This window comes from Myxocyprinus asiaticus, chromosome 27 (genome assembly GCF_019703515.2).
Source record: "Myxocyprinus asiaticus isolate MX2 ecotype Aquarium Trade chromosome 27, UBuf_Myxa_2, whole genome shotgun sequence".
NCBI lineage: Eukaryota > Metazoa > Chordata > Actinopteri > Cypriniformes > Catostomidae > Myxocyprinus > Myxocyprinus asiaticus.
In genome coordinates, this window is record NC_059370.1 from 35,099,148 (window position 1) to 35,125,968 (window position 26,821).

The 26,821-nt window shown below is 37.2% G+C and overlaps 2 protein-coding genes across 2 annotated transcripts in view; both read right to left on the reverse strand.

Moving 5' to 3' along the window:
• The window catches only part of LOC127418197 (kinesin-like protein KIF3A), a 28,141-nt gene extending 27,509 nt beyond the window's left edge, over nt 1–632 (reverse strand). The window contains exon 1 of the mRNA XM_051658646.1: nt 479–632. Coding sequence (XP_051514606.1) covers nt 479–484 — 6 coding nt within the window. The 5' untranslated portion in view covers nt 485–632. The remainder of the gene's footprint in view (nt 1–478) is intronic.
• Nucleotides 633–1,361: 729 nt separating this feature from the next.
• On the reverse strand, nt 1,362–25,113 carry LOC127417830 (E3 ubiquitin-protein ligase SH3RF1-like). The gene is given in 13 exon segments (XM_051658076.1): nt 1,362–1,654; nt 2,969–3,252; nt 3,422–3,705; nt 4,343–4,584; nt 6,460–6,630; nt 6,814–6,970; nt 12,214–12,403; nt 19,766–20,041; nt 20,043–20,072; nt 22,065–22,160; nt 24,409–24,582; nt 24,618–24,758; nt 25,002–25,113. Coding segments are annotated over 12 exon segments (2,193 nt in total). The 5' UTR covers nt 24,726–24,758; nt 25,002–25,113; the 3' UTR covers nt 1,362–1,473.
• Between the last annotated feature and the right edge of the window lie 1,708 nt (nt 25,114–26,821).

A 26,821-nucleotide genomic window follows, 5' to 3' on the forward strand; every position in this document is an offset into this window, starting at 1 on the left:
AAAAAAAATTCGCACACTTTATAGACGGTCCCTAACCTCGCCGACACATGTTCGGTGGAGATTCGGAGAAAATATGACATAAAATCGACGATCGCGTATTTTGTTTGATTAAATTAGTTGTAACTGATTGTCATGCATATTATTATAATTTACAAACACTGATGATCGTATTACATCCCTTATTAGAAAACTATTGATAAAATAATTCCGAATGTGTTAATATGAAACCAAGGTTTCTATGAAGCTAATAACTAGCAGGCTGCTAGCTGTATGTGCACAAAACAACTAGTGGTCGTTTTAAGGACACAGTCAACACTAAAAAGATCCAATTATCAAATGTAAACAATTATAATAATACAAAATCAAATAACAGTCCTACAATATTTGCATGCGATTCAGGTTGTGAAGGTGGGGCATAACAACACACACATTATTACACTGACAGATGAATAAAGAAAGACATTGCAATCGATCTTACCGGCATTTTTAGATTTGGATATATGTCTCTTGTTTGGACCTAAATAAACGAATCTTCGCCTCTGATGTGAGGAGGAGGATGAGGTCATTCGGGTAGATGTATTATCCAAGCCCAGTCGCCCATCCCAAACAATCAGCGCTGGCTTTACTGGACATGCGCGTCAATGCTTTTAGATGTGTATATTTGTGGAAATAAATTATTTAATTTTTTAACACGTAAAAAAATAATGGAATGTGAAGTATTCCCTTTCAAATGTCTATATGATTTCTCAAAGGAGTGGTAAAATAATAAAACGTGTAAAAAATAAATAAATAAACAATTGCATTGAATAGAGAAAGTTCATATTTAATTAAAGTATTTTTTTAAATGCTAAAAAGCCCATACAAAATAAAGAGAAGATACTGAAATCTTTTCAGTCCTTTATTCCTGACTGTCATCTGTTTGTTAATAGTAATTCTCCCCAAATAATAAAACAAAAGAGACTAAAATAGCAAGGATTGGGAACACGAGTTTCGCTTAATTTCATTTTCAGGATGGACCTGTTGAGGTTTAACACAACAAAACAATTCCACCATTACTGTATTGATACAACAGGGTTTTGTGTGAAAAAGACCCCCTTGAGTACTTCATGTCATCATTAGGCCTTCATTTACCCAACAGTCTGCATACTTCATTTTCAATCTCAGGATTAACAACCTCCTCACCTCTCACCCCATTCAAAAAGTGCATACAGTGATTCGACATACAAAAGGCACAATCATCTGTCAGAGCTGACTAATATTGAAGGAAAAACTTGAACAAAACTCTAGTTTTTGTGTAGGTGTGCACAAAAAATGTGATCTGTCATACACTGCAATACTTAAGAGTACAATTACACAGGATATTGCTTTTGATTTTGGTTTATTACATAATAGCTCGACACAGCGTGACTCTAAACACAGCACTGGACATGTACACAATAACATGTTCACAACAGAAAGAAAATTGTGGCACACTCAAAGGACCCTATCCAGAATTTCCAGAATGCTGCTGTGTAAAAGGCCTGTTTTTCCACTGATCTCTTGGGTCACGAGAAGCCTTCCATCCAGTCGTGGCCTTTGAACAACCACTATTTCCCCTTCCGTCAGTGTGAGTTCTGCATCTGTCTTAGTGTTATACCCCTTCAGTACCCTGTGTCTGGAGAAAATAGCATTGGTCAGTCAGAATGTGCAAAATCATATACAGTTGTGCTCAAATTTTGCATATCCTGGCAGAAATTGTGAAATTTTGGCATTGATTTTGAAAATATGACTGATCATGCAAAAAAAACCTGTCTTTTATTTAAGGATAGTGATCATATGAAGCCATTTGTCATCACATAGTTGTTTGGCTCCTTTTTAAATCATAATGATAACAAATCACCCAAATAGCCCTGATCAAAAGTTTACATACCCTTGAATGTTTGGCCATGTTACAGACACACAAGGTGACACACACAGGTTTAAATGGCAATTAAAGGTTAATTTCCCACACCTGTGGCTTTTTAAATTGCAATTAGTGTCTGTGTATAAATAGTCAATGAGTTTGTTAGCTCTCACGTGGATGCACTGAGCAGGCTAGATTGTGCTCCTTGAAACAACCACACTGTCTTTTTCCAGAGCAGCCTGTATTTCTCCTGAGGTTACCTGTGGGTTTTTCTTTGTATCCCGAACAATTCTTCTGGCAGTTGTGGCTGAAGTCTTTCTTGGTCTACCTGACCTTGGCTTGGTTTCAAGAGATCCCTGAATTTTCCACTTCTTAATAAGTGATTGAACAGTACTGACTGGCATTTTCAAGGCTTTGGATATCTTTTTATATCCTTTTCCATCTTTATAAAGTTCCATTACCTTGTTACGCAGGTCTTTTGACAGTTCTTTCCTGCTCCCCATGGCTCAGTATCTAGCCTGCTCAGTGCATCCACGTGAGAGCTAACAAACTCATTGACTATTTATGCACAGACACTAATTGCAATTTAAAAAGCCACAGGTGTGGGGAAATTAACCTTTAATTGCCATTTAAACCTGTGTGTGTCACCTTGTGTGTCTGTAACAAGGCCAAACATTCAAGGGTATGTAAACTTTTGATCAGGGCCATTTGGGTGATTTCTGTTATCATTATGATTTAAAAAGGAGCCAAACAACTATGTGATTATAAATGGCTTCATATGATCACTATCCTTAAATAAAAGACATGATCAGTCATATTTTTGCATGATCAGTCATATTTTCAAAATCAATGTCAAAATTTCACAATTTCTGCCAGGGTATGCAAACTTTTGAGCACAACTGTATAGTGTCTGAATGTTTCTTCGCATTATGACAGGAAATGTTTTTCTTAATCTGTTCATACACGTTAAATATCTGCTGACAAATTTTCTGATGGGAAAAAATCGTGCATTTATAATTTTCAACATAAGAACTATTTGATCAGATACCATGCAACACTTCCTCTTTAAGGCAGGCCCCACCTCACTTACTAGGACTGGACTGGTTGCTGATCAGCATTGGTTTCATATTTAGTGAGAGGCAGTCAATAGTGGCATGATCTTGGCCTGTACTCCTTCTGGGTAGAGGTGTTTTTGTGTCTTTAAGAACTAAGGAACTTCCATCACGACCCAGGATGGCTGATGGGTTCCAGTGGTCCAGGGATGAGAGACCAGGCTGGGAGCTGGTGGTGAGATGTCCTGCAGATGCGGGGGGTGTCATTTTTGTTGTCTGAGGCTCGTCCTGAGTCAGGAACCGTACTGACTTTATTGCCTAAAAGAACAAAAACAAACCACAGCCATACTGAATCAGTCACAGTTAAACCAGGCAGATGAACGATTTTAGGATTTAATTCACCTGAATACAAAAAAAAGTTAAATATCTGATCTGTACAAAGAATAACTCATATTCCTGAAACACATGCATGTGATTTTTTATTTACCTTCTCTGCATTGTGCTTATGAGAATCTGGTTTAACCAGAATGGACTGAGGAGTTGTGCTGGCCTCTTTCTGGGCAGGGTCCCTGTTTCCTGTTTGATATCCACCAGTAGAGGGTGCTGTTTTATATGTGCGTTGTTGGGTCTGGATGGGGTTTGAGAATAAACCATTTCTCTTTTTGGGCAGAACAGGTGAGCGACCGAAAGTATAGATCAGCCCCAAATCCTGAGGAGGAGGCTGAAGGCTGAGGGTGGAACTTGAACTGTAGCTTCCATTGAGGGGCAACCCTGAAAAAGGGCAAAGCAGAAGTGTATCAGAACATCAGACTGAACACAAACTGTATACATGCTGGTGCCTTTTCCATTTTGAAAAGGCGATTTTAAGTGACACTTCAAGGTGTTTAATACTGATATTTGTATGAAATAAACTCTACAATGCAAAGCACAATTGTACTTTGGCTTTACAATTTAAAGGGATAGTTCACCCAAAAATGAAAATTCTCTAAAAAAAAAAATTGTTTTTTATTTTTTTAATCAAAATTCATTGCAAAACATCATATTTGCACATTAATGAGGGATACAAAAGGCACCTGTGTTGTAGAATGACCCATAAATACAGACAAAAGCAAAATATGTATATAAATCACCTTGGAAGCATCTTACTGATAAGATACACTTCGATTTGCAACAGTTAAAAAGGTTAACTTACACTATATGGCCTACACTATATGTGTTCCAGTTCATCCCAAAGGTGTCCAATGAAGTGCCATTGCATTAAAATTTGTCCTCAGAGAAATGACTGGAACAGCCAAACCCGTTAATTAGAATGGGGTGTCCACATACAGTATATTTGGCCATATAGTGTATGTTGTTTTCCTCCCATAAACCAAACAGATGCTGCAAGCTAAGGCTTGTTGTTTCTCACCCCTGTGTGAAGCATGCAGGGTGTGTCTCACTGTGCCCCATCCCTGCTTCCCGCCCTGCTGCGGTGCTCTTCCAGACCCGGCAGATGACATCATGGGCATTGTAGCTGAAGGGACGTCGGCATTTACTCTGTCTAGGGCCAGGACAACAGCCTGGGGCTTGTGTTGGGTGTGTCTTTTTGTTGATAAAGTGCTTGTGCTAGGAATGGCAGGTTTGGTTTGTTCATGAAATCTTGCAGATGTTCTGTGAGAAAGACAATATATTACTGTAACCTTGAAATTCATTGTAATAGTCCTGCTCTCTTAAAGATAAAGGTTCTATTAAGAACCAAAAAGCATTTTACAGGGCAACAAATAGAACAGAATGCAGGTGACTTGTCATCTAAAAAATTTGGCACTCCTGAGCGAGAAAGATGTCCATCTAGCGCATATTTACAAAGAAAAATTATATAAATGAGGATACAAAAATGCATTCTCTGTGAACAGCCCCTAATGCTGGAGAAGAACCTTCTAAAGTTCTAAAAATAACTCTTTAGAAAATGATCTATGCACTGGTGCTTAAAGGTGCTGTAAGCAATTTTTTCATGGAAAAGTATGCAGTATACTCCCTTAAAGATATTTTAATGGAATAAGTGTCCTGAGATATCTCACCGGTCTCTGTGTCAGCTGTAGACTTTGTAAACAGCAAACAAAAATGTGTCCATGGACATTGACGCTTTTCACCTGTCAATCATTCTGCTTGTTCTCATAGTGTTGTATTTGAAGCAGATCATTGAGGCTATGATTCATAATGTTTGTCAGTTGAGGACGCTATTGTTCCACTGTTGAATTTGACAGCCACAGGAACAAACAATGCTATTCTTTTGCTCGGTTCTTGTCTCAAAATTATCTTTGGAGGACAGGGTTTTAAAATGAGGGGGCGTGGCTAACTCAGCGGCTCAGTCACGAGAAAGCTTCAGAACACTGAAATCACTTACAGCACCTTTAAAAGATCCCAGAAAGCAATAAGCTGATCTGAAGAACCTATAATTTAATATACAAATTATATAATATTCATTAACATTAGTTAACTATATTAGTTTACATGAAATAAAAAGGAAAACTAATTTTATAGCACTTATTAATCTTGGTTAATGTTAATTTCAACATATATGAACACATTTTTTAAATTTAACATTGTTAACATAAATTAATGCATTATGAACTAATATGAACTAACAATGAACAGTTGTTTTAAAAAATGTGGTAACACTTTACAATAAGGTTCAATGTGTTAACATTTTTTAATGCATTAGGTATCATGAACAAGCAATTAACAATACATTTTTACAGCATTTATTAATCTTTGTTAAAGTTAGTTAATAAAAATTGCTCATTGTTAGTTCATGTTAGTTCATAGTGCATTAACTAATGTTAACAAATACAACTTTTGATTTTTAAATTATATTTGTATATGTTGAAATTAACATTAACTAAGATTAATAAATGCTGTAAAAGTATTGTTCGTTGTTAGTTCGTGTAAACTAATGTAGTTAACTAATGTTAACAAATGGAACCTTATTTATCTTATCTTATTTAAATATTTATCTTATTTAAGAACCAAACAGCCACATCCTTGCTGTTGCTAAACCTAAGGTGTTACAAAAAACCACTGAAGAACCTTTATTTTTATGGGTGTAACTGTAACACTTTACAATAAATGTCCTACATGTTAACATTAATAAATGCATTAGGTATAATAAACTAACAATCAACAATAATTTTTCCAGCATTTATTAATCTTGGTTAATGTACATTTATAAATATATAGTTGTTCTTTGCTAATTCATAATGCATTAGATAATGTTAACATACAATTTAATGTTAAACATGTATTAGTATATGAAAAAAAAAATTGTCATTAACCAATAATAATAAAATAATAAATGTTCATTGTTAATTCATGTTAACTATTGCATCAACTAATGTTCATGTATACAACCCTATTCTTAAGTGTCACCAGTGTAACATACATGTATTTGAACAACACTGTAACATTGCATGTTTAAAGGAGATGGAGAAGAGGTGGTGCAAAGATGTTGTAATGTAACTCAACAGTTTTAACTGTACATCTCCTCACCTGAGCACAGGTGTGACATAGTTGGCTGGTAGGATGCCTACTTTGCCTGTTCTGAGAGACAGTCCACGCAGCCAGCCCTCTTTAAACTTCCCATAAACCCCCACCATTTCACCTTTCCTCAGTTCCAGCTCCTCCGAGCGATGGGGTGTATAGGAATATAGTGCTGCACACCTAAAGAGACCCATTCAATCAAGTTAAAAGATCTCTGATGAAAGAATTTCTAATCAATGTCTCTAGGCCAAAAGAGCAAGTACATAAAATGTAAAACTTTCTGCTAATGTTAGAAAATTGCAGCATTGTTGTACATCTTATTGACACATCTCAATGAGTGAGAGAGGTATGCTGTACACTCACACACTGATGGAGAGCTGTTGGGTTGTAGACATCTTGCTCTCTGAGGGTAAAGGGGGCGCCTGAGGGTTAATCAGTGCCATGGTGATGGTTGGTGGACTTTCACCATTCATTTTTTGGTTCCTCCGGTATAGTGAGAAAACAACTGGTAATTTTTTCTCTTTGAACAGACACAAAACAACACAATCTTTTGAGTACTAGTGTTTGGAAATAGAAATCATATATTAGCTTTGTTGAACTCAAAACATTTACAGTTATTTTGCCTCTTGACTTATGTAAAACGGGTAATACTTTACAATAAGATTATTAGTTAACATTAACTAACAATGAACGATTCTTTTACAGCATTTATTAATTTTATTTCATGTTAATTTCAACATATACTACTACATTTTTAAAATCAAAAGTTTTTGATATAATATAAATATATATAATATAGAACTGGATTGCTTATGACGTCAAAAAAAAATGAAGACACTGCGCCACCATATTGCTATGCCCAAAAGATCCTATGTCCCAATAGAGCGCAACAGTCTGGTTCCGGAAGTAAAAATCCCATTAATTTATCCCATAGATGAATTAATTTTCAACAATAACTTATAAACCTTTAAAGAGAGACCACCCGTCTGTGTTATTTCAACTTCATTGTTTAAAAATTGTGATTGATAGCGGAATTCATGGTAAACAACTAATTTACCCATGGTACAGCAGCGAAATATCCACCAGAGAACCATGTCCAACAAAACCCACGAAACATGGCTCGGAGTGACCACGCGCTCCCACGGCGCACTGTGAATGACGTAATCGAGTCGGTCTCCCTTCACCCTTAAACTACTTATATATTTGTACACATCGTGATATTTTGCAATAAACATAAAATATATTGTTTCTATACTTATAACCAACAGCCTAAAATCAATAGTTTTATATATTCCCATAGATTTTTATTTAAATGACATCATTCTCAATGCTTCATGGGATTGTAGTCCATGCCCTCAGTAAAGACAGTAAGCACACAGCCTTGTACCCATGGGCGGCTCCAGGGCTGGACTACCAGGGCTTTAGTCACGAATGTTTTCCATAAAGCCCTGAATGTTTTTATCATCTTTTTGTAGTGACGTCAATCAGAAGTACCAGTGCTTGGGTATCAAGTTGATAAGAAAACCTATTAAATTTTATTATTTTAACATTACATTTTAAAGGTGCAATATGTAACATTTTTCATGTGCCTTTTTTTTTTTTTTGCCAATGTGTGAACGGTGTGTAATGCAACTTAAAATATTAGCCCTTCCCGGACTTTCTAGGTTGCCTATTAAAGCCTGTAGACTGATTTTCATGCGAAGGGAGTGGGTCGCTTTTGCCGGGAAAATCCAAAGGATGTGACGTTTATGCGCACTCCCGAGAGCCTTGCCTCAGACAGTAGCTTCTCTTCCGCTATTCAACAGCATCAACAGACAGTCTGCAACACTAGGTAACGTTATCTTAGAATCCAGCAAACGTCTGGCTCCCAGCACAACACCGACTCCCACACAAACTCAGAGTAAGCCAAAAAAAAAAATTTATCTACTGAATCCCATCTGGCTAAGTGGGAACGTGATCGTGGTCAAGTGAAAACTAGAGTAAACATCGGCAGGGTATTTGATTCCTGGAGGGACCTTCGTTCTGTTTTGGGGATCAAAATCGACCCTGAATTGCCGTTCTTCTTATTAAACAGGCAACCTTACATAAGTTTAAAGCATGTGAAATATAGTGCCATAAAGATTGATCTGTGTAATTTTAGTTAACTTGATCTTGCCTGCTAACACTGATGCATTGCAAGCTACCTTGCTTCGAAACTTTCAAATGATTTCAATGATCTTCTCTTTATACTAAAAGTCAGGTTAATGTCAATGTTAATCTGTAATTATTCTGCAATGTAAACTACAATAACACATGAAATGAATGTTAGACAATGTTCAAGATAATGCAAAAACTCCATTCATTAGTGTAACGTAACTTGGTTATACAGAAAATATATACAATCTATTATTATAAAACAATAGCGCATCGATATATCAAAATGACAGTTGTGATGGAATCACATCAATACTTAACTGTGTCAACATATTTATAATGTACAGTCTATTTTATAAACAGCTACTGTCATCATCCACCAAATTTAGCTAACAGCTATTGATAAAGCTGGCTAGCTAGCTAACGCCGACATAGGCTATCGTATAAATGCAGTCAATGTATCATGCAAAGAAAAGTGATTACTTCAATCGACAGTCTCGCATAGTCAGATCTATATCCACCCTTTTTTTAGCCCTGTTCCAGCACTGGAGAGTCAAATATAATATACAGTCTCAAAGTCTGTAGTAAAACAATCATAACTGTGTAATTTTAATTATGCTACCTCATCTGTCAGCATGATGTCGGTGAATCACATTCAGCCTCTTTGTACGTTACGTCATTGTTTTGGTCGATGCTCGTGTCCCTATGGAGTGTGTGCGTGAGTGCGCGCACGAGCAACAGGTAGGCTGCAGTTCACTTAACGGCCATAGGTGTCATTAATAACAAGGGATTCTGAATATTACATACTGCACCTTTAAAGTTAGGGTAATATACTGTATATAAATGAATGATTCCTGTCTTTTTATGGTACTGACAACACCAAATACTTGAAAAAAATGTCTAGTCAGTAGCTGCTTTCCTGCGCTCATGTAACCTTTGTGTGCACATGCAAGAAGAGAGCTTGCAACACGCGATTGCGGCTGTGTGTCTTGGAAACTGTGTTGAGTTGGTCCATCCAGATGCAGTAAGTACAAAATATTTAGATGTATAACCCTGAAAGCAAGGAGTGATACAAACAGATGTATTCGAGGAATTTGCTAACTTTAAAGTCAAGAGCCAGGACATTTGCGTGTTTAGCAAAACTTATTATTAAGACACGATGCAATAAACATAGCAAACTTTAGGCGATCTAGCTATTATTTTTCATCTCTAGTACCAGTTTAGCTTGTTTACAACCTACTTTCTTGTAAATGAACTCAAATGAATTTGAATAAATGAAAACTGTATATAGCCGTACACAATACGGGTCAAAATACGGAAAGCCGAAAGGGACAAAATAGTGCTGTTGTTTTTTTTAATCGTGTTTTAAAGTATACAGTTGAAGTCTGAAGTTTACATACACCTTAGCCAAATACATTTAAACTCAGTTTTTCACAATTCCTGACATTTAATCATAGAAAACATTCCCTATCTTAGGTCAGTTAGGATCACTAGTTTATTTAAGAATGTGAACTGTCACAATAATGTAGAGAGAATGATTTATTTCAGCTTTTATTTCTTTCATCACATTCCCAGTGGGTCAGAAGATTACATACACTTTGTTAGTATTTGGTAGCATTGCCTTTAAATTGTTTAACTTGGGTCAAACTTTTTGGGTAACCTTCCACAAGCTTCTCACAATAAGTTGCTGGAATTTTGGCCCATTCCTCCAAACAAAACTGGTGTAACCGAGTCAGGTTTGTAGGCCTCCTTGCTCGCACACCTTTTCAGTTCTGACCACGAATTTTCTATCGGATTGAGGTCAGGGCTTTGTAATGGCCACTCCAATACCTAGACTTCGTTGTCCTTAAGCCATTTTGCCACAACTTTGGAGGGATGCTTGGAGTCATTGTCCATTTGGAAGACCCATTTGCGACAAGCTTTAACTACATGGCTGATGTCTTGAGATATTGCTTCAATACATCCACATCATTTTCCTTCCTCATGATGCCATCTATTTTGTGAAGTGCACCAGTCCCTCCTGCAGCAAAGCACCCCCACAACATGATGCTGCCACCCTCATGCTTCACAGTCAGGATGGTGTTCTTCGGCTTGCAAGCCTCACCCTTTTTCCTCCAAACATAACAATGTTCATTATGGCCAAACAGTTCAGTTATTGTTTCATCAGAGGACATTTCTCCAAAAAGTAAGATCTTTGTCCCCATGTGCACTTGCAAACTGTAGTCTGGCTTTTTTAATGCAATTTTGGAGCACTGGCTTATGTTGATCTAGGACTCGTTTTACTGTGGATTTAGATAGATGTCTACCCATTTCTTCCAGCATCTTCACAAGGTCCTTTGCTGTTGTTCTGGGATTGATTAGCACTTTTCACACCAAACTATGTTAATCTCTAGGAGACAGAGTGCGTCTCCTTCCTGAGCGGTATGATGGCTGCGTGGTCCCAATGGTGTTTATACTTGCATACTATTGTTTGTACAGATGAACGTGGTATATTCATGCACTTTGGAAATTGCTCCAGATTTGGATGAACCAGACTTGTGGAGGTCCACATTTTTTTTTTCTGAGGTCTTGGCTGTTTTCTTTTGATTTTCCCATGATGTCAAGCAAAGAGGCACTGAGTTTGAAGGAAGGCCTGAAAATACATCCACAGGTACACCTCTAATTCAGTACACCTCCTATCAGAAGCTAATTGGCTAACTGTCTAAAGGCTTGACATAATGTTCTGGAATTTTCCAAGCTGCTTAAAGGCAGAGTTAACTTAGTGTATGTAAACTTCTGACTCACTGGAATTGTGATATAGTCAATTAAAAGTGAAACAATCTGTCTGTAAACAATTGCTGGAAAAATTACTCGTGTCATGCACAAAGTAGATGTCCTAAACGACTTGCCAAAACTATAGTTTGCAAATATTAAATCTGTGGAGTGGTTAAAGAGTTTTAATGACTTCAACTGTAGATGTTAAAAGCATGCAATTTCTGATCTTCGAGCGTATCTGAGACAAAAGGTAGTGAGACTTTTTTAGTTTACTATATAAATGACACATCATAGATGTATTCAGGTTTTTATTATAAAGTGTATTATATTCTGATATAAATTGAATTTGCCTCAAAACAAAGTTTGTAATGTTGTGATTCACCTCGGAGCTGGTTGGTTTGGTTCATGGCTCTCAACTCTTTTATGAAGGATTTTATTAAAAGTCTATGGAAGACATGAATTGGGGAAATACTTCCGGAACCCAGACGGCTGAAAAAGTGGGCAGTCACTGTTGCACTCTATTGACTTAATAGGAAATCATCTAATTTCAGCGAGTAAACATTAGTCATTCAGTCACCGATTTTATATCTGAAATCTGCATGTACCTACCTACAACGCAAATGTCTCTCTCCTTTCAAACGCGCAGCTGATGTGCAGAGAGGGAGACACGCAAAGCAAAGCTGGTTTAAACGGCAAACGAACACGTATTTATTACATGTATCCATGAATGACTACAGAGAGCACTTCAATATGAAAACAGGCAAATCCCGGGCATTTAAGGCGATTTAGAAATCCCGGTCTGACTTTTTTAAAGTCCCGTTCGGAGGTAAGGACATATTGTCACCCTAAACAAGCAAATACTACAGCTTTTCCTACCTTTGGTGGTCGTTGTGCTGCATTGAGAGGCTGAACACCGGGGCAGGTGAATGTTCGAACATCGCGATCCGCATACGGCTGTGTCTCGTTTCGAAGGCTGCGTGCTAGGTAGGACGCGTCCTTTGAAGGCTGCAGTATACCAAGTGTCCTCCAGGTTAAACAAGCCTCGATTAAACGAGCCGGCCTTCGTAGGTCAAACGGAACGTAACATGGTTGCTATGACAGCACGCCACTCTTTAACAAGCGCGAGCGCTTTGAGTGAGAAGGGAACAAAGTCCCTCTGGAAGAGAATGCATGAGGTACAGTTTAGGAGAGTTTAGGAGAGTTATAATGATGTAAATTGAAAAGAAAATAGATTTTACAGGTGTACTTTTAGTATAATACTTTATTTTAATTATATATTAATATAATTATACATATTATATACGCTGCGCTCATCTACTAGGGTGACCATATTCTGGTTTTCCAAAAAGACCGGGGGGGGGGGGGGGGGGGGGGGGGTGAATAATAGGGTTCAAAACAGTGTGAATGAATGCAAACTTTAATACAGTGAAAAATACAGTCTATTAGCATAACATAAATATATAAATAAATACACGTTTCCAACATTCTTTTGAATGTCGATGTATTAAAATAAAATATTTGATACCATGAGTGTACCTTCATTTACTTTTACTATAATTTTGAATGGCCATGGAAAATGAATAACAATTTTGTTGTGTCAAGCAGCTGTTTGATGCCGAACACAACAGCGCTTCGCGCGTTCGCGGAGAGATTGACAGGCAGGAATTTGGCCAATAGTTGCTGCAAGCCTCTTATAATCGACCAATTGGTGTGCGAGAAGGCGGGACTTACGAAGAGGGGTTAAAGCAATGCAAATATGTGCGCACACACAATGAAGTATTAGACCAGATGCACATCATAATGCAACTAAAGCTGAATCCCAGACATTTTCGCAAATTTAGAAATCCCGGCCGGACGCTTTTTTAAGGTCCGAAAAAGAGGACATGTCCGGGAAAAAGAGGACGTATGGTCACCCTACCATGTACTGAGGTACTTCAACTTGGGAATTTGGGCGTTTGAACATCAAATTTACGGGCAAATTGGCGTCCCTTTTCTTTTTTTTTTTTTTTTTTTTTTTTTTGGACATTTCCGTTGAAGCAAGAATTGTGGGTTGTGAGTGCCCACAAGGATACACCTCATGCATCCTCCGAATTCCCGTGAAAGAAGGTCGCATTCGAAGGCTGCATTTGAAGTGTCTTATTCGCTTTTATGAAACGACACAGCCTCAATGACGTCAAATGCGACCTCCAGAGTACACAGCCTTCCAAACGAGACAGCCTATATCTTCTTCCTAGTAACGAATATTATCCAGAATGAGCTAATTAAACGTTAAACATGTTTGTCACTAGAGGGCGAAATGAGAATGTTGTATCTGGAGTTGGACGAAAGTTGTCTTATGTCACCAGCTTGACGACGCCTTCTGATTGGATGGTTATCTTACGCGGTTAAGAACGTAAACATTTGGAAGAAGATGCAAAACTTACGATCAAAAAAATTGGCACAAATCGAATTCCATAGATGCAGGGGAAAGACGTCCTAGTTTGTTAAGTTGTTGCTGCTGATTGTCAGTTTTAGAATTTCATAATTGTGTTTCTTAATATTGCTCCTGGGGCCCATGAGTTGTGTTGTGAGTTGAGGATCCACCCCTCCCCAGGGCATATGATTTTTATTTATTTATTTATTGTTGCTTTGGTAGCATTGCGTTAAAGGGTTAGTTCACCCAAAAATGAAAATTCTCTCATCATTTACTCCTCATGCCATCCCAGATGTGTATGACTTTCTTCTGCAGAACACAAATGCAGATTTTTAGAAGAATATTTCAGCTCTGTAGGTCCTCACAATGCAAGTGAATGGTGACAAGGACTTTGAGGGTCCAAAAAGCACATAAGCACAGCATAAAAGTAATCCATAAGACTCCAGTGGTTAAATCCATGTCTTCAGAAGTGATATGATAGGTGTGGGTGAGAAACAGATTTAAATCAGTTTTCTACCGTTAATCTACACTTTCACTTCCACATTCTGGTGTGGAAGTGACTTTCACTTTCACATTCAGCCACCTACTGGTTGGGGCTGGTCAAATGTGGAGATTTATAGTAAAAAAAGGACTTAAATATGGATCTGTTTCTCACCCACACCTCTCGCATCGCTTCAGAAGATATGGATTTAACCATTGGAGTCTTATGGATTACTTTTGTGCTGCCATATTTGCTTTTTGAACCTTCTGATTTCTGGTCACCATTCACTTACATTGTAAGGACCAACAGAGCAGATATATTCTTCTAAAAATCTTTGTTTGACAAAGAAAGTCATCTGGGATGTCATCAGAGTGAGTAAAAGCCTCTAGTTGATGTGCATTTACTGTTTGACAGTCACGTAAATCATAATGAAGGTTTGAGGTTAATTCAGCAATTATTTCTGTACTTTTCTTACATAACAGCAAATTTAACATTTCTGACATCAGACACAGAGCTGACTCAGATTGAGACGTTTCCTTGCTCTGATAACATACTACTAAGATTAAAAGCATGGGCTCATGGAAGAGCGATTCTAATATTAGCCAATTATGACAGCATGATGAAATAAAAGACCAGAGTCCTTTACAGTTTCTGTAACTTCGACAATCTCCACGCCTCTCTAAATGCTTACACCTTTGTCCCATAATTATATCAGAGGGAGCGGGTGATTACAGCTTACAGTAGTTAGATCAGCACTTGAAAACAGAAGGCCTTGGGAGTTTCACATACTGTAAAAGCATTACTATGATGCTGATTTCATAATCTCTTAAAAGTGCAATGCAAGTACAACAGAGCATTAACATAGGACACTCAGTTCTCCCTGTCTTGAAAACAGTTACAGTACATTCAAAGACATGTTCAGTGATTAAAAACGTTTTTTTCCTACACTCTAAGAAAACTAGAAAGGGTGTAAAGGGTTTCCTGATTGACTGATTACAGTTTGATCTGGGTTGTGACCAGACTTTTACCTTATTAGGAGACGTGTCAAGGAATAACATGACTGACCCAAGCCAAGGGCGTAGCAGCCGCGGAGGATGTGCGGGACATGTCCCCTGCACTCTTTAAAAAGGTGATTTTGTCCCCTGCACTTTTTTTAAGCTAAACCCATACCAAATGGTGGATTTGTATACAGTATTCTTTGCGTTTTGTTACTTTAAACTGATTGAGCAACCATCCAGCCAATCACAGGTGAGTTTCATGAGCCAAAACAACCCTTACATAATAGGTCGTCAATCAGACAGTCTAATCAACGTGGCTCCGCTCATTTCTACAAAGTTGCTTTCAATAATGCTCATTTATTCATGTTTTTTATCTGCATTGATGTTGATCTAAATGAATAATCTAGAGATGAGGAACACACAAACGAGAGTAATTTATCAGCATATCGTTCTTGATTGGCAGACAATCCTTCTTTTAAGCACACATTGTAAGTGGAGTTGATATCAGCACCTGAAGCATTAAGTTATGCATTTTACATTATGTTTGTGAGGTAAATGTTTGATCAGTTCTTTTTTAAACAATTTAAGCAGATTACTAGATCTGTGTTAAATATGTAAACTATTTAATATCAGCTCCTGTTTTTTTACCTCTCTGTTATTGTGCAGTCGACTGTAACGAATGCTGGAACTGCTGGCAATGACTATGATGAAGACGTGAAGATGAAGAACCCAAGTGCAGTTTATTTACAAAGTGTGAACCAATAACCCTGACTACAAAACATGGACATGGACTTGGACTTGGACTTGGACTTGGACTTGGACTTGGACTTGGACTTGGACTTGGACTTGGACTTACCAATCACATACATTCAATACTAGACAACTAGACAATGAAAACATGAGGGCTTAAATACAAGACATGGGAGAACATAAACCAATGAACAAACAGAACTCATAACAAGCTAATTAAACAATAACCCAATGAAAACATGACACAAGAACATGGAGGGAAAACAGAAATCACATGACAAGGGAAACAGGAACACATGACATGAACCAGGAACTAGAATTTCAAAATAAAAGACATGAATCAACACAATACACATGACATCGACAAACTGTAGGAAAAAAGATAGATCTGCTGTGTTCTTAGAACACTTGCGCATTTTACTGAAGTGAATAGATATGTAGACACACTTTTTTATACATGAAAACGTACAGATGAAATGTAAACTTATTTTAAGACTATTATTGTTGACTTTTGATAAAAATCATGCTCAACAATTCACAAACTGTAGGGAAATGATAGATTTTCTTTGTTCTTATAATTCATAAATTAACTAAAGTCTCTTTGTAGGTTTGTAGACATACAAGTTTTAAATGATTAATATTTTCTTTTGATCATTGATTCAGTGACAAACCCATTTCACCCAAGACACTCATTTGTCACCACCTTCTGGCATCACCAGAAATGGTCACTGAATCATTAAAAGGATCCGAATGAATGTTGGTGAACATAGTCAAAACACTCGAGCCACTTGGATAAATTTAAATCCTGCAATGCACAAGCACAGAGTAAAAAATAAAATTGTGCACATGCACAATTGGCATAATTGTAATTGATTAAATAATTTAGTCAGGACCAGCTTGTGCTCAGTCTTTTATTGTAATGTGTAAAACAGAAGCAAGTGCTCCACAAGATGCCCTTTATTTTTGCAGCTAATTTAGCAAAATTTTGCAATTAATTTGCAATACTTGAATCTTCAAAATACTACACATATTAAATGTATATAATACATATATATTAATATAATATTTATATCATACTTAACTATTAATATATATTGTAATATTGTAATATACTAATACTGCACTGTAAGTGTTGGGTCTGGGCAAGCCACCTAATGACAGCTGTGTGTCTCTCCCCCCCTCCACCACCCCACACTTTTAAAATGACTGCTACACCCTTTACCCAAGCTTGTAAGTACGTTTCCGATTACTTGTTTGGTTACCTATTTGTTTGGCTACTTATTTTGCATTCTGGTGTAGTTCAGATTCAAAGTCTGCTCTGTTAGCTGGGTCACTGGTCATTCATTACAGTACATAAACACCATGCACTATCATACAGTAAAAGCATTCAAAAGCAGACAGAAGTACTTTCCTTAATAGACAAGTTCACCCCTAAAATGAAAATTAATTCATCATTTACTCCCTGATGATTTCCCAGATGTATATGACTTTCTTTCTTCTGCAGAACACAAATTAAGATTTTTAGAAGAATATCTCAGCTCTGTAGGTCCATACAATACAAGCGAATGGTGATCAAATTTTAGGCAGCATAAAAGTAATCCGTATTACTCCAGTGGTTTAATCCATGTCTCCCAAGTGATCTAATTGATTATGGATGAGACCAGACCAAAATGTAACTCCTTTTTCACTATAAATCTTGACTTCATCAGTCATTTTGGCGATCATGCTTTCAAGCTCGATTACACTTCCTAGTACTTGACGCATGCGCTAGGAAGTGTAATCGAGCTTTAAATCATGATCGCCAAGATTGTTGATGTCAAGATTTATAGTAAAAAAGGAGTTATATTTTGGTCTGTTCTCACCCAAAACCGATTGGATCGCTTCAGAAGACATGGATTAAACCACAGGAGTTGTATGGATTACAATTATGCTGCCTTTATGTGCTTTTTGGATCTTCAGAGTTTTTGTATGGACCTACAGAGCTGAGATATTCTTCTAAAAATCTTAATTTGTGTTCTGCAGAAGAAAGAAAGTCATACACATCTGGGATGTCATCAGAGTGAGTACATGATGAGAGTGAATTTCCATTTTTGGGTGAACTTGTCTACATTACATTAATGCTGCCTTTATGTGCTTTTTGGATCTTCAAAGTTTTGGTCACCATTCACTTTCATTGTATGGACCTACAGACCTGAGATCATCTTTGTTTGGGTTCTGCAGAAGAAAGTCATACAGTACACATTTGGGATGGCATGAAGGTGAGTAAATGATGAGACATTTTTCATTTTTGAGTGAACTATTCCTTTAAATTACATTATTTAAAAGAAATGTTCACTCAAAAATTAACATTTTGTCATCATTTTCTAACCCCCATGTTTTTCCTAACCCCTTTCTTTCTTCCATGCAACACAAAAGGAAATGTCAATAAAAATTACTGGGGACTGAGGCCGTCGAGCTCCAAAGATGACAAAAAGCACCATAGAAGTACTATAAAAGTAATCCATATGAATTGTGTGCTATACACATTACCCCCATGTTTGATGTCAATTAATTTAAATGTAATTGATTCTTGCGTGTCTTGTGACCGATTGTCATTGACGTACTACTTACATAGCACAAATGAGATTTGAGAGCAACAAAAGAGCAGAATTACTTAACTTCGGTCTGTTCATCACTGAAAGCTTTTGTATGGCTTCAAAAAACTTGCAATTAAGTGCATGAGCCATATGGACTACTGTTATGATAGTTTTATGGTGAATTTTGTGTCATTGTTGGAGCTTGACAGCCCCAGTCCTCATTCATTTTCACGGAAACAAGCGACCAGGACATTCTGCTAAATATCATCTTTTGTGTCTCACGGAAGAAAGTCAGACATGTTTGAAAGAACGTAAGGGTGAATAAATTATGACAGAATTTGATAGAGTATTTTCCAGGCCATCAAAAGAACACTGCTAAGTCAGAAACAGTGTGCATATTTCCTGTGACTTCACACAGTGTTGCACAACCTGAAGAAAAACACAAATAATGCAAAAATCCCTGGGCAGGTCATATTGTAAGGCAGAGTGACTCCTCTCCCCATGATGTGATGTTATCCTCGCCTTCTATTAATGACACAGCTGATAGCAGGGGGAGAGAGAGTCACTGCGCACTGGAGAGGAAGGAGCCTTTCAACCAGATAAGAGGAAAGTGTTATGTAACCTAATATGAGTCATGAGCTTGCAAAGCGGCAATAGAGAAAGGGGCATTTTTAGCTCGCAAGCATATTGGCTTCCACTGATGCAGGAAAGAATCTTACACTGACAGAGGGGAGAATTATTTTTTAACTACTTTAAAGAAAACATGAGAATATGCAGGAAAGAATCATTCATTTTCCATACTTTTGATGGCACATGAAATACATAAACAATGAATTCAAAGCTTCATTTTTGTGATTTGGCTCCCATACAATACACATCAATACTTTCCCCCGGTTTTAAACGTCTGGTGTATAATTGTGAGATTAAATTGTGTGTGTGTTTTAACAAAGAGATAATAATTACTGTTCCTGTTTTTCAGGAAGGATCACAGACAGCAAAAACAAACATTGCCTCACTGTACCAAAATTAACTTCTCTGACACATCAACTGTTTCAGCATTAACAAATCTGAACTGGACGTGAATGTGAACTTGTGTTTCATCATCAAAGAAACAGCATTGTATGAAAAAACACGCACAAGGCTAGGTAGTCACAACAATTGTCATTCCAATACAAATGAATCAATGTGAGGCACAAATGTGAGTTCTTACCTTAGGCAAGCTTTTGCAAGAGCTCTTCAAACGTGGTCTGTTAAATGTTGCAAGTTGTGGCGTCTTGCTGTAGGCAGTGTGTGCGTTGGAGCTGATAAGAGGTGGCTGCAGGCTCTGGCTGAGAGAAGGGTAGTTCAGGCTATTGAGGAGACTGATATTTGGAGGCCTGGCTGGATTAGTAGATGTGCCAGAAAGCCGCCTGTGGGCGAGAGCCTCCGTGTTAACCTTAGTGCCGCTCCGTGGGTGTGATTCCACAGAGTCCCTCCTTTTGCGTTTTTTCTAGAAGCTTGTGCGCCGCTGGATTTGGCTGTAGTAGGAAGACACAAAGTGCGTTCGAGGTACACAATGAAAATACCGAGTCTCTCCTGCCTAAACCACTTTACCTGATGCAAATCCAGCCCTGAGATTGTCAGTAAGGAAAAATGGCAGCTCAAAGCTATTAGTCCCACCTGCTCGCCCAAAACTTCCTGTTCAGCCTTGAATGAAATTGTCAGGCACAGCTGCCAGGATCTTAAAATGGACTAGTGCAGCACATGTGGGCAGCACGGGCACGGACGCTCCCCCTCCCCTTCCCGTTCCCCATGATGTGCTGCTCTGTCACCACAGTAAAAGAAAGCATTACTGTGCCTTCACGCATGGCTGGTCACTATCGAGATGCCAGACTGAATGAGGCTGGCGCAACATTGAGTGTAAAGAGGAGGGCCGGCTGTTTTATTACACTAAAGTCAGATATAATCCAGCACACGGATAAGGAATGGCATTCCTATCTGAAGTTTAATTATCCAGCCGGACATGCAGTTCACTGAGGCAGCAGCATCAGAACAATGCACACATCAGTCACTGGACTGCAGTGTAAGAGATAGCAGGCTCACTAGCGATGTCTAAAAGCTCGTTATCACGCTCCATAAGTAGCTGCTGACACCACGAGTGCTAAAATATGAGTTCCTTTTGTTTAGATTTTAATTGCGGCATTAAACAGGGAAAAGATAAGGGGACATTGAATGGATGCCCAAATAATGATGAAGAATTCACGTCACAAAGCAATAACTGTATTAAATGAGTGATTTCATCAATTATTATTGCGTAAACCCTTAGGCCAGTCCTACATGTAAATCTACTGGCAAATACTCAAGCAACTTACATTAAAAGTTGAAGTTGGGTGAATCTAATGAAAACTGTCAAATGTCAATGTCACATTTCATCCCAAAATCAAAAGAGAAAAAAAGAAATGGCTTCATTTTGTTTATGCAAAATATGAATAAGAAGTGTTCGATTGTTACTTTATTTTCATGACAATTAGGCACCACCTCATAATTCTAAGGGGTTTTCAAATCAGGGTCCTGGGACCCCCAGGGGGCCAGAAGGGGGTGCTTGGAATCTGCTGTAAATTTCTTTCTTTTTTGTCATTACTGAATTTAACATTATTACAATGTCATTCCGCTTTCTAAAGACTGGTTGGAAATAATGTAATCACAGTTAGTAATAAAAACAAATCTGCATATAATTTTGTGCTTAAATATAAATATTCTGCATATTTCTAGAACATTTGACTGTTACCTTTAGCGTGCTTAGGGGGAGATCTAAGGCCATAATCTCTAAATGCTTTGGAAAAACCTTTCTAGTGAAAAGCACTTTACAAATATATTTGAATTTAATTGAAAATGTTTCTCTTCAGGTTTATACATCTAACATTACACTAATAGTGAAAATAAGACAATAAGAAAAAAGATACACTGCAAACGTAATAATAAACAAAAATTAAATCATTTTAGAGATATATTTTCAGATATTATTTACATTTTCTTAACTTTTGTACAATGACATTAAACAGTAAATGGCAATTATTAAATTTTGCTAACATGTTTTCTTTACAATGTCACTAACTATGTTTCTCACACAGTAGAAATGGGACTTTATACATCATATTTGGGGGGGTCATTGGCATCAAAAAGTTTGAAAAACCCCTGACCTACTGTTTTGCAAAAAACTGTAAATTTGTAAAGTACAATTTTAGAATCGTGTTAGTATTTGTTGTACTGTCATAAATTTATGATGTATGATGTTTATTTTAACATCATACCACATCAAACAACATAAATTAACTTTAAATTATCACAATTGAAGTCGTTGGCTGCACATGATTATTTTCATTACTGTATTATTGTAACGACAATGTGATTATTTCGCATTGCAGTAATAAGAATTTGGAGGGAAATGTGCTTAATTATCAAAGTTTTGTGAGTTTTAACCAAGATTTTGTACTGGCTAGGGGTTTATGCAATAAAAGCTGTTGTCTTACCTCTGTGAGCTGCAAAGGAAATATTCCAATTTTGTCTTCAAGTTTACCCTCAACCCAGTTTTCATCCACTTGTTTAATAAAGGTAATGCAGTCTCCCTGTGGGGAAAAGAGAAATAACTATGTGATTGGCAGCTGAGGGTGTATGGGCATCCCTTAAGAGCTGTACTTGGCTTGAATCATTCTTAGCTGCAGGCATTGCTTTTGATTCTTTAGGCCCATTACACCCTTAATTCGGCTCCAGACCCATTTGGACCATCTGCTCTTAAAAAAAACACACAAAAAAAAAAAACACTCGAGGAGAATGTCCTTTAATGGATGCTGTGCCTGAGTCAAAAAACTGTTATATAATTCAAGTCCTGCAGTCTAACTAACAATGGAGCTATATTATGGCACTTTTCCACTGCACGTTATGGTTCGACTCGACTCGACTCTCTGCTCGTTTACTTTTCTGAGCTTGCTTTTCCACTGCAGTTTAGTGCCTCCTCAACGTGGGTGGGATCATAGGCTGATCGTCATAGTTGCGTCGCCCCATCCAGCTCTCCTTGGATCCTCTCCTCGGCTACTAACGAGAGGAACGTCTGCACCTCGTTTATTGACCATGGCATGGTTTTGGGCACAGCCATTTCTTTTAACAATTTGAAAGTCGCGTGAACAAATGATACTGCTATCGCTGTTGCAAACTTTAAAACTAGCGGGTTGATGTCCCGTGTCGCAAATCCAGTGACGCTGGTAGTGACGATTCTCTCTTACCAATCAGTGATCTGCAGGGTTTTGACGTCACATTTAGTATCGGCTCGGCTCGCTTGGAACCTCGACCGAGGTGGTACTAAAAAAAGTATCAGGTACCAGGAACTATCCACAGTGGAAAACCCCCAAAAAGCGAGCAGAGTCGAGCCGTACCATGCAGTGGAAAAGCCCCATTAGAGAGCCCAAACTAAGCAACGTTTAATTTCTTTGCTTTCCATTTTTTTTTTATTGCGCAAAAAGGGGTGATTTTAATATTTCTACTACTTTATTTCAGAATTACTCAAAAGGTTGTGCCCTGAATGTATATATTTAACATATAGTGGCCCCAAAAAGTATTTAGACACTTAAGTCACACTTAAAAATATATGAATTCCCTTGCATTTACATAATCAAATATCAAACCAAGTGGCATTTATTTTTAATAAAGATAGCACAGGGACATTTTTCAAGCAAACCATTTAACAAAAATATGTTTATTTGGATTGCAATTATAAAACATCAGAAATAATGTATTTACTAAATTACTATTACTAATTGGACACTTTCTGGATATCAAACGTTAGTGGAACATGTCCATAGATAATATTATGAACTACACCTGTGGGAACAGATCAATATTTGAGTCCTTTCATTTACTATAAATCTCTACTTTCTTCTTTTGTTTTTTGGCGATTCGCATTCTTCGTGCATATCACCACCTACTGGCCGAGGCTGGTCAAAGGTGGAGATTTATAGTAAAAAATTACTTAAATATTGATCTGTTTCTCATCCACACCTATCGCATCGCTTCAGAAGGATTCATATGGATTACTTTTATGCTGCCTTTATGTGATTTTTGAAGATTCAAAGATCTGGCCACCATTCACGTGCATTGTGTGGACCTACAGAGCTGAAATATTCTTCTAAAAATCTTCATTTGTGTTCTACAGAAGAAAGAAACTCATACACATCAAAGATGGCATGAGGGTGGATTGATATACACTACTGTTCAAAAGTTTAGGGTCACTTATTCATTCTTTATTTTTTATTTTTTTTTATTTTTATTTTTTTCACATTTTAGAATAATAGTAAAGTCATCACAAATATGGAATAATAGAAATGGAAATATGGGAATTATGTTATGACTAAAAAAATCCAAAATATATAAAAACTATGTTATATTTTAGCATCTTCAAAGTGGCCACGCTTTGCTAGATTTTGCAGACATGTACTCTTGACATTTTCTCAACCAGCTTCTTGAGGTATCACCCTGGGATGCTTCTTAAATAGTATTGAAGGAGTTCCCATCTATATGCTGGGCACTTAGTGGCTGCTTTTCTTAATTATTTGGTTCAAGTCATCCATTTCAAAAACTTTTTTTTTTTTTAAATACAATTTTTGTTTTGTAATTAAATAAATGAATATGTTGCAACAATTATATTTTTGTCTACAAAACTAATTTCAAACATGTAAGCATACGCCTTCAGATCAAAAGATTTTTAAGATCATGAGAAACTTTTCAGGCAAGTGACCCCAAACCTTTCAACAGTAGTGTATATCTGTGGATTTCAAATGACTATTCACGGTCTAATGCAAAAGTACATGCTGTACTCCTTACCTCCTGTGTGTTCTGCCCCTGTCTGGGCAGCTGAAGTTGCAGATCTTGAATGTAACTGCTTAAAAGGTCCTCCTGATCCATAAAGCACACATATCTCCCTGATCTGTCCCTCGGTGTGCCCAGCGGATCCCACTCTCGCTCCTGGATGCTCTCTAGCAGCAGGTTGGTGGGGAGCTCCTCCACTGAACCTGAAACAGCATGGCTTGAAGGCATGGCTTACAGAACGTGTGCTGGTATGGTAAGACCTTGGCAGACAGGTCTAAGGGCTCCATACACAAAGAACACTCCAACAAGTCCAACACAGCCAGATCCTCCATATTACAGGACTCAATAACGAGATCTCAGGACACCTGACAAACATGATTAAAGTGTTTTATATAACCTAGTTATTACATACATTTATAAACTGAACTATTTCACCACGCTTACTTTAAACATGTTATTATAACAGACAGGAGCTCGAGTTGTGTACTTCCGTCAACACCTGTTACTCACGACACTAATATTGCAGACAGGTGTGAACACCGGTGAACAACAATTGTAAATACAGACACGGTATATGCTTACTTTTAGTTTATTCAAAAATCACTTACCTCAATTACAAATACGTAATGAGAACATCTGTGTTATTGTGATCTCGTAGAAATGAGAAGAATGTTTTCAATGAAAAACGCCGGACGAGTTAGCGCGTGACGTCACACCTACCTGGTTGCAACGAAACAAACGAAAAAAAAAAAAAACTTACACAGAAAACGAGTTAGATACGACGAAAAACAGTGTCATTTTAGTTATACACAGTTAGACATTTACACATCTCATGGTCACATAAGTATAGGTAAATAGAAAGAAGTACTGACGATGGAGCGAGAAGCTTTATACTCGACTATCGCATGCAGGTGTCATTTTACACTTTCATATCACTGCGATATAGCCGAAGAAATTAGTGTCGCGCGGAAGACTTTGCAAAAATAATTACTGACTGATTGCAAATGGACACGTACTTATATAATATAGGTCTATAATTTAATATAATATATAACTTAATATTACATTTAATATACAGTTGCCTATGTATATTTCTGACATAAATTTAATAAATATTAATATTTTGTTAAAAGATTGTCTATTCAGTTAGTAGTATTTTTCCATGTCGTAGATAGATAGATAGATAGATAGATGGTGTTCTGGGTGGTTGCTAGGGTGTTGCTGTTTGCTATGTGATATAATAATGTATATGTATCAGTATAGCCACTGAGTATACTGTACATGACCTTTAGATAGATAGATAGATAGATCAGAAATCAGAGCTTTTGTTGGATAATTTACATGGAAAGTTTCATGTTCATTTTGGTGTAATACTGACGCCCTCTAGTGGCGAGTAAAGACTGAAGAGTAAAGAATTATTTCAACGTTGCTTTACAATTTCGTGTCACACAAGTTTTTAATGAAAATGATTTTAATGATTTTTATTTATTTTTTTATCTTGTGGTAATGTCATTCCCGAGTTAAAAGTGTGTTTTTTTCTTCTACAAATTCTACTCAATTTATTCTGTAGATCTTTTGATAAAGAACATGACTAGCCCAATGATGATGGAAACGCGGGTGGTGGTGACTGCAGTCATAGTCAAAGCATAAATCATTGCCTACTTTACTCCACCATGAAACAATTCAGACATCTGCTTTGAATCTATGGGATTTCAATTTCACACATTCCTTGAAACCCAAAGTTGCGTTAACATCTCAGTGATCTCACAGTTAAATTATTCATCGATATTGGCTCTGTGTTCTGCACAAGTTCAGGACATTCACTTACATTTTTTAAGGGGGTGCATTAATCTTTTATCTGTTTTGTGAGTTTGAAGAGTATAGGAGTTTTTATTTTTATTTTTTAGAATTTCTTTAAAAGGACAGTGTTTTATATGTTTTTGATTTGATGTGTTTTCATGTGAAGAATAGATCTCTGTTTTCACTGAAGTACTCAATGTCTGATTCATGAATGTTGACAACCCAACAAAACTCAGAATAACACTTTGGTTTGCTGTAAGGTTGAGTGTTTATGATTCACTGGAGAGTAACAACAAAAGCTTTAATGGGTCCCCTGCAGGGTATTTGCTATTATTTGGCCCTTTATCTGCTAGAAAGGACAGTGAATTGGCCAGCAGGGGGAGCAGCCTGTTTGACAATATAAAACCAACTGATGATAAAGCTTGGCTTTCATCTAAAATTTTATGTGAGGTTTCTTCCTTACACAAAGACAATCATTGGCTCATGATAAATGTATTCTAATCTTTTCCCCCCATTTTCGAGGGGTTTAATGTTTTGTCATTCAGATTTGTGCTTTCTCTGCAGTTTGAAGTAATCAGTAAGCCATTGAGTTCTGAGACAATGGGTTTATGGGTGTTTATAGGCTTCC